This window comes from Vidua chalybeata, chromosome 14 (assembly GCF_026979565.1).
Source record: "Vidua chalybeata isolate OUT-0048 chromosome 14, bVidCha1 merged haplotype, whole genome shotgun sequence".
In the NCBI taxonomy this organism is placed as follows: domain Eukaryota; kingdom Metazoa; phylum Chordata; class Aves; order Passeriformes; family Viduidae; genus Vidua; species Vidua chalybeata.
In genome coordinates this window covers 4,676,612-4,693,021 of record NC_071543.1, presented here as the reverse complement: position 1 = coordinate 4,693,021, position 16,410 = coordinate 4,676,612, and the positions used below count along the sequence as shown (strand labels likewise).

Genomic DNA, 16,410 nt, shown 5'->3' with positions numbered 1-16,410 from the left:
TATCGAGGCACCACAGTGGTAATTATATGTCTGCTTAACATGTGCTTTCAGTGCTGTTCCAATCCACTGTGATTCTGCCTGACATTATCCCACCATTAGCATTGTTTGTTGTGTGCTGCAGAAGATAATTTGATGCTCCTAATCGCTGCAATCCTCATTAGCAAACTGTCCCCACATGCCCAAGCTTTTGAGAGTGATGCAACCAAGTGTTGTTTCTCTGGGAAATCTTCCCCGTTTTGGGGGTTTCCTGTCCATCAGACTCTCCCTCAGAAGGGAGGGAATCTTTGGAAGATCCTGCCCCCCAAAATAAAGCAAGTAGATCTTTGCTCTGGCATCAGCAGGAGCTTCTCTGGTATTTTGCCTGGAAAAGGTTTTAAACTGCAAAGAATCCTTCAATATGGGACAGGGGAAGAGATGCGTGTGATTGCTGACACTCTCCCGCCTGCTGTTCTGCCTCAGCTGACTGTCCCGAGGCTCCAGCTCCTCTGCCTGCTGCTGCAGAGATGGGGAAAGGAACGAAAAAGGCTCCTGAGTGTGCGCAGGAGCTGGATCAACAGGGAATTAAAATCCAGCTGCTGGAGCCTTTGATCAGTTTGTTTGATCATCGGAGCTGGAAGATGAATTTTCAGGGCATGCTGGGAGAAGGAAGGCTCCCGGGCGTGGGCTCTGTGTTCTGTTATCAGGCATTGGCAGCCAGCTCCGGGCCCCTTTCCAGCACAAGCCCCTGATGGGGAGTGTGGGGTGGGGAAGCTGTGAAAAAGGAGGGCTGAGGGAGTCATATTCAGGAGTCTTGGCAATGACTTACTTGCCCTGTGTCATGCTGGGAGGGGGCTCTCTGGGGCAGATGGTTCTGCTCTTTGGGGCAGATGGCTGCCCAACTCAGTTCCTGCTGGCGGGAGGCACCCAGAGATGGGATGGGTGTTTCAGCCCAGAGACGGGTGTCACATCTTCCAGAGAGGTGTTTCACCCCCGGAAATGCTGTCACAGCCCACAGGTGGGTGTCACAGCCCAGAGATGGTTGTCACAGTCCCAAGATGGGTGTAACAGCCCCGAGATGCATCTCACAGCCCCAGAGATGAATGTAGGCACGGTGGTTTCCTTCCCTTTGAGTTTCTTACTGAGCTTTTCCTATCGGATGGTCTCTCCCTGTCCTTTGACATTGTCACCCAGCACAACCTCTTTGTCTTCCTCCTCCTCCTCCCTGGCCCTCATTCTCCATCCACTTCCAGCTCTCATCTCATCTCATTCCAGCATGGATTGTCTGATTTCAGGCTCTGCCTATACACAGCTCCCAGATGGAGGAACTGAGAAATAATTCATAGGGACAGGAGCTGGATGCCAGTGCCATGGCAGGTAACAGTGAGGTGCTGGTAGAGGCAGTAGAAGCATGAGGAGGATGAGACACCAAACAAACCACAGACTGGGACAAACAGGCGGGCTGGAGCCTGAACCATTTGCAGACATAATTTATGCATTTATTGCCCATTAATATTTTAGATGAAAACTGTGTTCTGCAGTGTTTTGGCTCAGTAAAGCCAAATCCTGTGCCATGCTCACAGCACAAGTCAGGCTTGATGTCACTCCTGTCACTTGTCACCGACCTCTGGTGCCAGGTCTGACTGATCCCTGCAGCATGATCTCCTATGACTCCTGCCATAAGTTAAAATGCAGGAGCTTTAGCTTCACTTTCCAGCTAATTTTGTATTTGTAATTCAAACAATTTCTTCCCGGTGTTTAGGTGTGAATTCTGCTTCGCAGCCACTTTGTGTTTCCCATTCAGTTTGGGAGCAGCCAGATCTCAATCTTGATGTGCAGCCCAGATAGTGAGGAGGTGGGGAACAGGTACCTTCTTCAGAACTCTTCCTTACTTTTTGCTTAAATTTTGCTAATTTGGTTTGGAGGTGAGATAGGAATTGAATGAAGTGATTAGTAAATCTTTGATAAACCCATTATCTGGTGAAAATCGCAAAGTAGCTTTTTTGATGTTGAATGGAACCAGATGTTCTTTGGGAGTGTATGAATCTTCCATGAGTTTCTCTCTAGCACTAAACTCCCTGCTCAGTGCATTCCCTTTGAATTGCATCTCTTCATTTCTGCCACAGACGCTTGGTTGTTTATTAAGTGCAGATAGGAATTTGCATAAATGACTTGCCAAATCCCAGATTTCCTTTAGCAGCCTCAGATGGGTGTTTGTGCCCCTGAGATTATATTGCTGCTTGGAAAAGCTGTCGGAGCCTGTGGAACCCCAGCCATGCTCTGAGCCAGGTGTCACAGGTGCCCATGGGGTGGTTCCATGGCTCCTGAGAACACATCCCATATCACAGGGCTTTGCCTAATGAAACTCCTGGTTGTGAATCACACAACAGAGGCCCAGAGGATGAAGAGGAAACTTTAATGGAAAAAGTGCTTGTTGATGCTCTTTCTGAGTTTGTCCTCTTCTGCCTTTAGTAATTGTTGGTGACACTGAATCTCGTGCTATTCAGACGCATCTTTGTACCTCACATCAGTATGTGTCAGGCTTTTTCCCTGGAAATTCCATCTCTGAATTCTCACACACCCTGAGAGTATTCCAAAAGGCTCTTCCCAGCCAGACAGTTACCTGCAGCAAGAGCAGTTAACATGATTGCAGTGTCCTTAGAGCACCCCTGGAGACTGCTGTTCACTGTAGTAGTGTCTTGCCCTGCCCTGCCCTGCTTTTCCCTGCCCTGTCCTTCCTTCCTTTTACCTGCCCTCCTCTTCCCTCCCCTACCCTCCTCTCCTTTCCTCTCCATTCCTCTCTTTTGAGGAAAACTTTGATGGTGTTCTTTGCCTACCATGTATTCATAGAACTCATTCAAAAGATGCATCTTCTTTCCACTAGTCAACTCTTCCAAGAGGATATACATATTTATGGAATGAGGCTTTATCTGTCTTTTATACTTTTAAAGGGTTTTGTTCACTTTGGCTGCAGAGCCAGCAGTGCCAGGGTGCTGGCTTATGCCTGACAGCTGATCCTCAAATGTGGGGCTCTCAAGATGTCTCATGGTCTGATCTCTCCTTGAGCTGTGTTGTTGTTGGTTTGTCCTCTGGTTGTCCCTCTGCCTTCTGACAGCCCCTCCAGGTACGTGGTGTGTTCTGGTTTCTAATCCTGCCCCATGCCTGAGACTGTTGCTCTGTGTTTCAGGCTGTGGGTTGTGCCTGTCCTTTGGAATCTTTGTCTTCCCAGGGCTGTGGGTGACTCCTGCTTGACCTTGCCCTAGGGCTTGCTGGGCTGCTCTCTCCCAAAATGCTGCTGGTGGAGCTCACTGTGCATGGGACCCTGTGAGCCATCCACCCCTGGGTATCTTGCAGACCCCAGATCTGGCAGGGTGTGCAACAAGGATTTGTTCACTTGGGTGTCCTTAGGACAGTGAGGATCTTGGGAAGGAGCTACACTGCTGCCAGCACTTGGATCCTACAGCTCCAGCAGCAGGAGCCCCAAGAGGCAGAAGGAACTTGCTCCCTTGCAGCCTCCACAGAACGATCCTCCTGTGCAGGGAGGCTTTGGGCATCATCCCCAAGGCCACAGTGACCCAAAGGGGTGACAAATGAGTCCCTTTTGCTGCACAGGAGAGACAGAGACCCGAGAGGATGGAAGGCTGGAAGGTTGAGACTGAAGGAGCAGGTGGACATCTGCAGCGTCTCCTTTCAGTTTTTTTCTCTCTTTCCTCAAGTTTTGTGGTTTAATCACTGTGGCAGAATAAAATAGGATCATTGTTAATGGCTTATTTTTCTGACAGAAGGGATTTTTAAGGGAAGGAGGAATTCCAGTGACATTCAGCTCCATTGAGGATAACAGAGCTGCTTCCTGGGTTCCTCCCAAAATGAGCCCTGGGGTTTTCTGGAGCCGGTGGGGGGGACCACAGCTGGTGGGGAGCTCTGGGGCTGCCAGCACTGGCTTCTTTTGCTCACCATCACCCATCCTAGAGTGAACTCAAAGAGGGGAAATGGGGAGCTGTTCCCCAGCCCTTCTACCCCTCAGGCTGTGCAGCTGTGGTGGTTCTTACAGCAGAGCATCAGAAAATGACCCCTCTATAACTCCTGGTTTGGAAGGAACCAGGAATTACTCACTGGAGAAAAATTCCTGGAAAAAGGCATTGCTTGGAGCACTGGAAATCTTTTCCTTCTACTCTGTCTTTTTAAAGGAATAAATTAAAATAGTTGGAAATGCACAAATACGCTCCAGGCTCGCTGTAGTTTGGGAATTTTTTATAGCAAATGTAGCACATTTAATACGATCGCTGAAAATCACATTCTTTTAAGCTGAAAAACACACGGCCTGAACTGGGGAGTAAAATCTCGGTGTTTAACTAGGACAGCTCCGACAAGCAGATCATGCTTAGATGACTTCAGGAAAAAAAAACTGGCTTGTCACAGTGAGGACAAATATAATAAAATATTTAAACAATTTTCAATACTTCTGTAATGGTACAGAAAACCAGGACAATATGCAAGCGGAGAAGAATGGCTTTGGAGAGATTGAAGGATGTAAAGACTGAAGGACCTAAATCAGCCATACACATTTCTGCCAGGATGAACCTCTGTGATGCCCAGAGGCTGCCCCATCCCTGGAAGTGTTCAAGGCCAGGGGCTTGGAGCAACCTGGTCTAGTGGAAGGTGTTCCTGCCCATGGCAGAGGGTGGCATTGGATCAGCTTTAAGGTCCCTCCCAACCCAAACCATTCTGGGATTCACTGATTCTGCTGAGTGCCTGGGGAGTGGGGGGACCTGCTCAGATGCAAACAGCTGACTTGGGTGCTGCTGGCCCCATCATACCCATCGAGGCAGCAGGCAGTGCAGGGTGGTATTAAAATGTCCTCTCCAGGCCGTTGGGTGTCCTGTGAGAGCTGCTGCCACCTGGCTTGTTCACAGGAGTTCCCTGGGCTGGGGGGATGCCTGGTGCTCCAGCAGCCGTGTGCCTCACATGTGCCCTCTGACTGCTGGGGGGGCTGGGGCCCAGGGGCTGACCTTCCACATGTCCTGCCTCTCCATGGCCTGGAAGTGGGCGTCAGGATCTGTCCCAAAATGTCTTGGTTGATAAGGAAGGATGCAGGAGAGGGAACACCCAAAAGCTGTCACAGGAATGAAGGGAACCTGCCTCTACTGGAAGTGTATTTGGTGGAAGTGTGGAAGCTGAACTTGTCTTTGGGCAGCTCCTGGTTTTCCCTTCCAGTTTCAGGAAATGCAGAAATGTGCTGTGCTTTGCCGGGTTTCTGCCTTGTGCTGACTTCCTGGTGGAGCCGTACACTTACGATGTAGGAGAAGGTCTGGTAACCCCCTAACAGGGAGGGTGTCAGCTACCTTATTCCCATCCTTTTTCTCATAGCCAGGAAAAAGGCTGTTGGGAGGAAAGTGTTAAAACCAGAAGATTTGGTGAGGAGGAATACTTGTGCTCAGTGACCTCACAGCTGGGAATGCTAAGAACATCAGTGTGGGAAAGCTCCATTTATTATGCCAAGTTTTGTTCATCCTCTGCCTGTTTTGAGAAGTAGAATTCCTGTGTGGGGGGTAACACACTTTGACAGACATGCTGGAGCCTCCTGCTGGGAGACAGAGAGACCATAAAAACACAGCCTTGTGATAAACTGCGTGTGCACCAAGCCCTGTGATGCACTGGGGCAGGCAGCCCTGCCTGCTGGGATGAGCCGAGCCTGAAGGAGCAGTGTCCCCACGCATCTGTGCCGCCAGCATTGTTAGACAGGTAACGAGATGCATCTACTCCTGGCATTTCCGCTGTGGTTTGGTGTCCCCCTGGTTACCTGTGTGTGTTTTTTGCCACAGCAGCCCAGTGTGGTGTGCCAAGGAACAGCTCATCCCATGGCACGTCGCGTGCGTGCCGAGCTCCAGCTGCAGAGGCTCTCTCCCACTGCCAGCCATTTCTCTTCTCCCTGCACTGGGGAGGACAGCCCGTGCCAAGGACTTCCAGGTTTTCGGGCTCTTACAGTATTTTGCCTGAAGGAATACTTTTGGAAGCAAAACCCCTGCTGCTGTTAAGTAGCACAGGGACAGGATTAAACGAGGAACAGGGAATGCGCACCCTGGAGCTGCACCAGGCAGCCAGACACAAACCCTGCCAAAACAATGCTCAGACCAGGTCTGCAACTAATCAGCAACTTTGGAGAAACAACAACATTAAACTAATTTGTGTGACTTTCCCCCCTTGGGACTTTTCCCCAGGACAGCTTTGATTTCCAGGAGAGCTAGCAGCACTCCCCAGCCCTCAGGCTGTCCATAGGAGCAGGAACATCTGGTCACATTCCTGGGTAACAGAGGCCCAAGAGTGAGGCATTGGGAGGAGGTGAGTGGGACCCTAGGTTGCTCCACTGGCAGGTGATGGAGCAGGTTTTACCTGCAGCCATTTCTGTCCCTCTCATTTCTTCAGTTGAGATGTACCCTAGAAAGGGAGGAGCTCTGTAATTCAGTGCTGGAGCTGCCAAAGATGTGTGGCGCTGGTAATGGTGTCCCATAGGAGTGTGGGTATGAGTGACACCTCCCCATGGGTGAGGCAGCTGCACGACAGATCCGGAGTGTGCTTTTAGCTCATGTGGTGGGATAAGCAACAGGTTTGCTCCCCAAAACCAGGCAGGTTGGCTCAGCCCAAGAGAAGATGCTGAAGAAGAGCCGACAAGACACAAATCTGGGATGTGCTGATTCGGCAGCAGCACGTGCAGCGGCTGCAAATCCCATACTCAGCTCACCCTGATTGCTTGAGTTTTTCTGCTTTAGTTTTTCTCTCCTCAATTTAAATTCCCAAGGAAACACAAGACACAGTATGTACTGATGCAGCCCACACTGGAATGCTGTGTGGAGGAGCATGGATCCCACCTGCCTGCCTGCCCCCCCAATCCCTGCTCAGCCCAGCACAGCTGCTCCTATGGGCTCTTGACAGTTCCTTCCTTTCTTTCGTCCCATTTACAAATTGGAGCATGGCCACTGAAGTGGTGGATTTACGCCACTGTTGGCAGGATCCAGCCTTATGTCTTGCCAGGCTGGGATTACTCTGTGCTTCCTGTGAGGTGAAGGGGAGGGGCTGGGGCCACCCCCAGGCTGGGCACCAGGGACAAGGCTGGAGCACTGTGTGCCCATGTAGCATGGGTGACTCCCACCACAGGGCTCATGGTGGGTGTGGCTGGGAGCCCTGGCTGTGACAAACCTACCCCTGTGCCACCTGCATCCCTAGCCCTACTCCCCATTGGGAGCCCTCCGGAGTTGCTTCCCAACTGAAGGTGAGCATAGAAAGAGCAAGTCAGGGTTGAAGCCTAACAGATCATCAGGGATTAAATGTGATTAATGGATTTGGAGCTGCTCTTTTACTGCTCTTTTATTGATCAGGGGACACGGGGCATGTTGCCGCACCCTCGGGTGTGTGTTGGTCAAGTGCATCCCCCTGGTCCTCATCCCCTCCATGCCGGGGGTCACTGCCAGAGCCTCTTTGCCTGGCTCAGGCTCTGGCTCTTGCCTCTTCAGCACCATCAGAGCCCCCCACCCCCATGGCGTGCAGAGCCTCTTGGTTTCTAGGTCAGCTCTGCCAGTGGGGCGACAGCAGCCCCGAATGCTGGCAGAGGTTTCAGCTCATACTCAGTCTCTTTGACTCCAAAGTGACTTAAAATGCATTAATGTCACACATGACAGCTCAGCCATGTCCCTTTGTCACTTGTCCCATTGTCTAGGGGCATTCTCTGAGCAAAGCCCAGTAGCTGACTGGCTTTACATATTTTTCCCCAAAGTTGTTTTTTTTTTTTTCCTTGGTGGTGGGAATTTACTCTAAACATAGAATTGTGGAATCACAGAATGGTTTGGCTTAAAGGAGACTTTAAGCTCATCTTGTTATACTCCTTTTCCTGAGCAGGGACACCTTCCACTATTCCAGGCTGCTCCAAGCCCCAGTGTCCAACCTGGCCTTGGACACTGCCAGGGATCCAGGGGCAGCCCCAGCTGCTCTGGGCACCTGGACCAGGGCCTGCCCATCCTCACAGGGAAGAATGTCTTCCATATACCTAACCTAAACTTCCCTCTTCTAGTTTGAATCACCTGGATGTGCTGCTGCCAGGGCTGGCAGTGAGCAGTGCCATGTTCTGTGCAGCCATGGGAGGTGGGAGTGGGAGCATCTGCTGGCATGGGAGCAATGCCAGGCTCTGGACCTGCTGTGGCCACTGAGAGGAACCTGATCTGAGCAGTGCTGTCATTGCCTTGGAAGTATCCAAGGCCAGGTTGGACAGGGCTTGGAGCACCCTGGGATAGTGGAAGGTGTCCCTGCCTATGGCAGGGGTTGTATAAGATGAGCTTTATGGTCCCTTCCAAACCTCTGTGATTTTAGTTGGGCAGTGCAGAGGCAGCTGCCAGTGGAGTGGGAGGATGCTGTACCAACCCCACTGTCACTGTCCTGCTCCAAAACCCCTCCAGAGCAGATGGGGCTGGAATGACCCTGGTGGGAGCTGCCTGGAGGTTACCATGTCGAGCTGCTGCTTCCCCAGGAAGCTGCCCCAGCATTCCTGACTGACACGTCAATTCCATCATCCCCACAGTGGGTGCCTGGGCCAGGAGCTCAGTGCAGAGCAGTGTTTTGGCCAGCAACAGGGGGTGGAGGTTCCCACATCTCCAGTGTGATTCTGCTGATGCTATCAACAGTGTTGAGGTTTAAAAAAATGAGTAGCTCCCTCAGGAGCTCCATGGCATACTCCTGATGCCCTGGGCAATGTCCTGGTGACATCTGGCTTCCCTGTGCTGCTCCAAAACAAGTCAGAGGACACCCAGCAGGAATCCTGCCCGTGCTGGGACCTGGCAGCACATCCTCAGCCCCGAGGGCTTCACTGTGTGTCCTCAACGTGGCAGCAATCCCAGATGGCTGCTGCAGGGGCTCATCCCCCTGCCCTGATCAGGTGAGGCTGGTGAATGTTGGTGGCTTCCAGGAACTGGTTTTTCTGCCACTTTGGCATGCAGGGAGCATTTTGGAGTGGGTTTGACTTGGTGCCTGTGTGCCTGCACGTGGGTTTGTGGATGCACACATGATATGTGTTTGTGGTGCACAGGAGGATCAGGGCAGGGATTGGCCTCTGTTATTGGAAGTGATCATAGATGAACAGGGGCAATGAGAAAAGCCTTGAGTGAATCGTTGGAAGTATCACTCTCCAGTTTTGGCTGCCTTTCCATGAAGATAAATGCAGAAACCTGTCTGGGCTAAGGCAGAGCCAAAGGACACCCTCTGTGCCGTCGTGCCAGGCTGAGTCTCTTGCCCCTCAGAGCAGCTCTGAGGGATGGCAGCAGCCACCTACCACCCCTGCATTCCTGTCCCTAGCCTAGGGCTTTCCCCAGCTCCAGGGTTCTCCAGGTCCTCCCAGCCCACACCCACAGGTTCTTGCCACTGGAGGAGATCTGAGGCTTGCGTGACCCAAACCCCTGGGGACTTGGACCCCCCTCAGGTCTGTGTGATGTGTGGAGCCTGTTCGTTGGCCACCTGCTTGGGGCTCAGAGCCTGCTCTGTTCCATCTCTCAGCTGGTTAAAGCCACAAGGCTGCCAGCATTTCTCAGAGTGAACCAGCTGCCAGACTGGTGGATGGGCTGGGGACCGGCTGTGGAGGGCAACTGTGGCCAGGCACAGGCAAGGTCGTGTTTGATGAGCACAGGGACCAGGAGGACACCACGTATTTAGTTCCTGAAGTTGTCTTGAGCCTGCAACCTTGATGCCTTCTTCAAACAGAGAAATAAATCTATGTTTAGTTCAACTGCTTGTTTGGTATTTGGAGGAAAAAGAAAATCGAGTTGTTGCCCATTGTGCCCATAACTGAGCAAACATGAGCATTAGTACTTGCAGGTCAGTGCTTGCTCTCCTCTGGCTGGGTGGGAATGGATTTATTGTGTATCTGGTGAGTGGCAGGTAAAGGGGTGCAGGTGCTGAGCTGCTCTGTTGGCATCATGGGAAGGTTTGATCCTGTGGGTGCTTAACGCTCGGCATGGGGGAGGTTCAGCCCCCGTCCCAGGGTGCCTGGGCACTTCCCTCTCTGGTCCCACTGTCCCTAGGTGACCTGGGTGACCCTTCTCCCCACATAGTGACTCCTGCTCAAGGCCTCTTTGTTACTTTTTCTCACTTGTCTCCCCAGTTGTAGAGAAATCACCTATTTGTATTTCAGGACAGAAGGTGGAGGTTTGGGGAAATTACAGGCATTTTATAAAGCAATTAAAACCCAACCCCTATAATTGCTGTAATTTATATACACCTACAAAATAACCAGCTGGTGTGATCCAGGCTTCAAACCCATTTTATTTGTTTCAGCACATCAAACAGATGGAAGCATTCCATCTATGTTTTCCTGGGATGCAGAGGGATTGGCAGCGAGGGTCTGTGGGTGCACTGAGGGCAAGGGAGCAGTAAAGGGCTGTGGAACCATCACTGACACCAGTATAGCACGTCTGATTGCCTCAGCATTGCCACAGAGGATGTGTGATGAAGGGATTGGTGCTTGGGGACAGGGTTTGCGTGTGTTTGTGGATGGGAGGAGTGATACCATCCCCTAGAAAAATTGGATGCTGCAAATTGGGTGTGGGCACGTGTGCTTCAAAGCTGTACCTCAGACCCCCCGCCCTGCCCTCCATCACAGCCTGGAAGATTAAAGCAGATTGGTGCGAGTTCAAAGCTGCAACCTCAGTGCAGCCACGCTGGTGATGAGGGAGGCAATTAGCAAGTGAAATGTTTGTTGCTGTAGTGAAATGATGTTTATAATATTGGGCTATGAGGAGAGGGGGGTGGGAGCAGCTGGCTTTTCCATTATCCATACAGCCCCACTCTGCAAACCCTTCTGGCATAACCAAGGCTCTCTCAGTTTTATTCCATTTCTCCAGCCTGTTCCTGCATTCTGCCTTACTTGCCCTTGGCCAGCAATTTTCAGGGTTGCAGACAAGCTCAGGATATTTTAGGAGCCAGTGGTTTTTCAGGAATGAGTGCTCTGCCTGTGCTCCGTGCCTGTAATTCAAGTTCTCCTGGCTCAGTAGCCCCCAATTACCCATGTGTACGGAGAGGGGCCATGTTTATAGGCCTGCTGGAGTCAGATGAAGGCGTCAGACTGCAGTTCCTACCTGCAGATGAATGAACCACCTCAGGGACCCTCTTCCAGCCCTGGAGTTTAAAATATTAATAGGATATCATTTCCTGACAAGCGCTGCAACAGGTACCGAGTGCTTTGTTATAAAGCATTCCTGTTATCAGAGCACACGTGGAGCTGGCAATGCTGTGTCTCTGAAATTGTTAACACCCAGAAACTGTGTTCCCCCCGTGGCCATGGATATCGATATCCCCTCAAGTGGGGTCTTCATTGGTGTTTCACTGGATCCCCTCCTTCTCCCAGAGCAGTGCAGCCTGTGGGCACCAAAGCAGGCCCAGGAATCCCTGTCCTCTCAGGTCGTGATCTGCTGACAGAGATCTGCTGGCCACGATACACTGGTTGTGACTTCCTGGTCAAGAGCTGCTGGCTGGGATCCACTGGCATGATCCACTGCTCATGATCTTCTGGCCCAGATCCACTGGCTGTGATCTGCTGGCTGCAGTCCACTAGCCATAATCTGCCAGCTGAAATCTGCTCTGGTGAGCAAAAGGCAGCGTGGCTGGGGAATGAAAGCCAGCACAGTGCAGCTGAGCTCTCCTTGCCTGTGCCGTGGTAGCTCCAGCTGAAGTGGTTGGCAGAGAAGACATCCCTCTCCCATGGCTCATCAGGCTCTTGTTCATGTCCTTCACCCTGTGCAGAACAAAACTGATGATGAAAATAGCCAAAATTTGCTCTCCAGAGGAGTGGCAAAGAGCAGACACCCACGCTGTCCTCTCCAGCTAGTGACACCCCAGGGTCACCATGGTGTTGGGCTCAGTGTCTCCCTCATGGCACAGTCCTCTGGCATGGGCAGGAGCTGCCGAGGACCCCCAGAGCCTTTGCCCAAAGTTATTCCAGTGTCCCTCCCTCAGGCAGTGTGCTTGGTGGCAGAGGGTCTCAGCTGCTGGCAGGGGACTGGGGACACTCCAGCTTTGCTGATCTCTGTATTTTTCCTCTTTCTCCCATTTCTGGACCTGCAGCAAACCCTGGAGACAAATCTCACCAACCTGGTTAAACGCAACAGCGAACTGGAAAACCAGATGGCCAAGCTGATACAGATCTGCCAGCAAGTGGAGGTGGGTGAGGGCCGGGGGCACTGGGGGAGGTGCCTGGGGCAGCTTCCAGCTCTAGGGACTCAATGCATGGATCATCCCAGAGTCCCTTCCTGGGGCTCCCATGGGAGCAGAGATGAGTGTGGGGGTAGTCCCAAGCAGTGGAGGACACAGGGATGGTTCCCAGGGGTCTGAAGGAGTTGTCATGATTGGGAGCCACTGAGAAGAGACATGGGCTGCAGAGCTTGCTCCAGGCAGGAAGACCTGCCCACTGCTCTGTGCTGGGGGCAGCAGCTGCCTTTGGTGGAAGACTGAGTGAAACTGAGCGTGAAAACAGGGCTCAGCCAGGTGACACTGAGCCTGTAACAAGGCTCATCAACTGGATGACACTGAGCCTGCAAAGAGGCCTCAGCTGGGTGACACCGAGCATGCAGCAATTCCTTGAACCACCAGCTTCCCGCAGAACTAAACCCCAGGCTGCTGCCATGGATCCAGGGGGAGTTTGCCAGTGCCTGAGAGAACATAGCAGTTGTTTGCTTCACCCTCGCACCCCAGGCCTTGCAGGGCATGCAAGTCCTGTGCCTCCCCTGCACTTCCCGAAGCCCAGCAGCCAGCAGGATGCTGGAATGCTGTGGTGGGATGTGGAGATGTTGCCTCAGGATGCTGTGAGTAAGATAGAGGGATGCTGTGGTGGAATGCTGCAGCGGGATGCAGGGATGCTGCAGCGGGATGCAGGGATGCTGCAGCAGGACAAGGGATCCTCCTGTGCAGGGTGGAGCCGTTTGCCCACAGCAAAGCATCTATGATGCATTTGCCCAGGGAGCTGCATGTTGTCCTCCACCAACTGAATCTCCGAGCAGCCAGGGTTTGGGGCTGTGAAGGTGCTTCAAGCCCTGTGGTTTCCGCAGGCAGCATCAGCACTTTGTTCTTCACTCCCTCAATAATGTCCTGATGCTCTGGCAAGAGGAAGTGAGTGCAGAAGCCCTTTTTGTGAGTGCCAGCAGGGCTGAGTGTGCCACCAGCAGCTGGCAGCCACTGTCACAATGTGCAGAGAAGGAGGAGGGGGCTGAGATGCTCTGAACTTCCAGCCAAAATAAGGAGCAGAAAAATCCCACTTGGCTCTGCAGCACTGCTGGCCTTCTGTGTCACTGGTGTTGTCCTGCTTCTCTCTGCCTGTGCATCACTCTGCAGTAGGAATGGCTTTGTTGGGAATGTCTCTCCTGAGCTTCCTCTTCCCCAGGGCTCAGTGGGCTTGGACTGAGTCTGGGAATACAGATAGCATGGAGGTTTGGCAGAGAGGGAAGGAGCCAGGATGCCCTTGCAGAGCTCTGGTGACAGTCACCAGCCCTTGCTGCTCTGATGGGCCATGCTTTGGCTCTGAGAACCCACCAGGGATGTGGCTGGATGTCCTTCCAAACCCATTCCTTTGAATCCAGCTCCAATGTCTTAATGACCTGACATAGGATAAATTGAAAGATATTTGGTATTTCTGTCTGATCCTCAGAGTCTGAGACCTCTAAGCTGTCATTTTTGACAGAGTTTGTGAGTTTTCAGCTTTGCCAGATGCTCTGCTTAAAATAACAGTTCAAATAACATTTCTCAGCTATGCTGAATGTACAGCCAGGCCCTCAGAGGCCCCTTCGCAGAGAGCACAGTAAACTGTGAAGCAGAAAATATCTGTGCTCTCCATCAATCTGATTCCAGGGAATTTCGCTTCTGAGATATTTGCAGACATGGCACACAGGCAAGCACATGCAATCCCCACGTACTCTGCCCCTCAGAAACATTCAGTGTAAATCTCATGTCATGTCCAGAGAATGGTGCCACCACCACCTTGAGAGACAGAGAAGGGCACTGCAAGTGTCCTCAAGGCCCTGAGCCTGGGCTGCCCCTCAGAGTGACTCTGGTGCATGGGGGGCCGTACTGAGAGAGGTCAAAGTGGCCAAATCCTGCGGCAGTGATGGAAATGTGGGCCAAGGAGGGCAGATAACAACCCTGCAGAGAAGCTGAGTTTGTAAAATAGGGATGGTACCAGCCCAATGTCCCATTGTGGGGAAGAGCAGAAGCTGCAGGTGTGCCATGGGACTGTGGCCTCTGTGTCACAGCAGCCTCAGTGTGAGCTCCTGGTGTCCCCAGGGCACAGCTGCTACACAGCCAAAAACCTGTTGAGGACTGTGGAGGTGGGATGGGGTCCTCTGCTCCATCCCCGAGCTGCCAGGGCACGTAGGAGGAGGCTTGCCTGTGTGTGAGTCAGGCTGTGGGCTGAGATGCTGCTTCTCATCCCCACGAGGTGCAGGACAGGCTTTTCCCAGAGCTGGGTTTATTCTAGGACTGTTGTCCCTAGCACATTCCCCCCCAGCAGGTGGAATGAAATATTAGGTGGGTGAAATATTTTTTCTCTCTCCTGTTACAACTAAAAGCTGCCCAGCTTTCCTGCAGCCATAGCACCTGCTGAGTGTTCACCCCCAAACCCAGCATTTACCTGGGAGCTGCTTCATCCATACAGAGTGGTCTAGCTAGTGTCCAGGTGTATTTGAGCCAGGGCTTTGCCAGTGGAGCAGTCTTGGTCTGCAGTACCCCCTCCATGCTCTGCTGGCCCTTTGGGGGAACCCCTGTTCCTGTTTTGGCAGAAGACAACTGGGAAAGAGACTGTGGTGCCCTCTGCAACTTTACCTGCCTTCAATCCCCCAGAACTTCAACATGGTTGAGGGGAGATTTCTTGCCCTGGGTAGGTTTTCAGATTTAGGCTGTGGATGGCTACAGATTTACATTGTCCTGTAGCCATCCTGGGAGGGGAACACTCCAGGCCTGAGCTGGACCATTGGGAAACAGCTGGTTGGAGGGATGGACCCAGGGCCAAGCTGAGGTGCCCCAACCTCCCCTCCTGTCCCTTGGCCCAACATTTCTTTCTTGCCCCTTGCTGTGCACAGCCTTCAGCCTCATATTCCCTCATCCTCATGTGTCCCAGAAGCTGAATGAGAGGGGGAGTCCAGGTTTGTGCTCCTGGGAAGTTGGAGTGACAGCCATCCCTGTGGGTGCACAGCTTTGAGGGACCAGGGTGCTGCCAGCTCTGCCACAGCAGCTGTGCCACAGCAGCTCTGTCACAGCAGCTCTGCCACAGCAGCACAGCAGCAGTGCCACAGCAGCTTGCTGCAGGCTCCAAACCCTGGAGCCGTTCCCCAACCCCCGCCACATGCAGCAGATTGGGAAGATTTTCCACTGTTTTTCTTCAGTGGAGCTCTCTTTGCAGACCATCAGCTGTCTCCCACTCCAGTGTTGCATAATCTGCTGGCCAGGTTTAAAAAAAGATCCTGTAGCAAAAATGTGCTTCACTCAAGGCTGCCTTGTTTCAGAGGGATTTGGGAGTATAAAATGAGGAAAATTTATTTCTGTCCTGTAGTGTGCTTTAATAAAGTGCTAAGGCTTGATTCCTCTTCCATGAAGTGCATTCCCCCTTGTCCTGTCCTGTCCATCCTCCCATGGATACTGGTCTTCCCTGGAGGCAGAGGACTGGAACCTCTGCTTGTTGCCCCCACTGCACTCTGTGTGTGCACTACTGTGAGCACAGCCATGAGAGTGTGCTGTGTGTCCCTCCCTACATCTCTGGGTCATATGTCCCTCCTAAAATCTGTGTATTGTGTGTCCCTCCCAACACCTGTGGGTTGTATGTCTCTCCTAAAATACGTGTATTGTGTGTCCCTCCCAACACCTGTGAACTGTGTGTCTCTCCCAACACCTCTGTGCTGTGTGTTCCTCCCAACACCTGTGTGCTGCTGTTCCTGGCCAGGTGAACACAGCCATGCACGAGGCCAAGCTGATGGAGGAGTGTGATGAGCTGATGGAGATCATCCGCCAGCGCAAGCAGGTCATCGCCGTCAAGATCAAGGAGACAAAGGTGAGGGGTCCAAGCTCCTGTGTCCCTGGTCACAGGTCTCCTCCTGTGCCACGGGGTGGCTGCTGCAGGGTCTGCCCCTCCTGTCTAGGAGCAGCCCTCGTGCAGCCAGTGACACCAGGACGTGCCAGCCTCGGGCAGAGGGGCTGCAGCAGCATGTGTTGCCTTGCCATGAAGGGTTTGCTTTGAGCGCACCGGTGCATCTCCTTGTCCAAACTGCAGGTGTCCCCTGGTGCTGCCCTCGTGCCACTCCATGTCCAGGTGTCCATCAGTGCTGCTGCCCCAGGGCTCCTCTGCCAAGGACAAAGCATGTGCTGGCTAGAGGAGGAACAGTGTGTTGGTTAGCGTGACAAGTTGGTGCAGAGGCTTGGATC

The 16,410-nt window shown here is 52.5% G+C and overlaps 1 protein-coding gene across 3 annotated transcripts in view; it reads left to right on the top strand.

The window, feature by feature from the left end:
* MID2 (midline 2) overlaps positions 1–16,410 on the top strand; it is a 69,539-nt gene that overhangs the window by 31,175 nt on the left and 21,954 nt on the right. For all 3 annotated transcript variants that reach the window (XM_053955398.1, XM_053955397.1, XM_053955399.1), the window contains exons 3-4: positions 12,073–12,168; positions 15,932–16,039. In XM_053955398.1, coding sequence (XP_053811373.1) covers positions 12,073–12,168; positions 15,932–16,039 — 204 coding nt within the window. The remainder of the gene's footprint in view (positions 1–12,072; positions 12,169–15,931; positions 16,040–16,410) is intronic.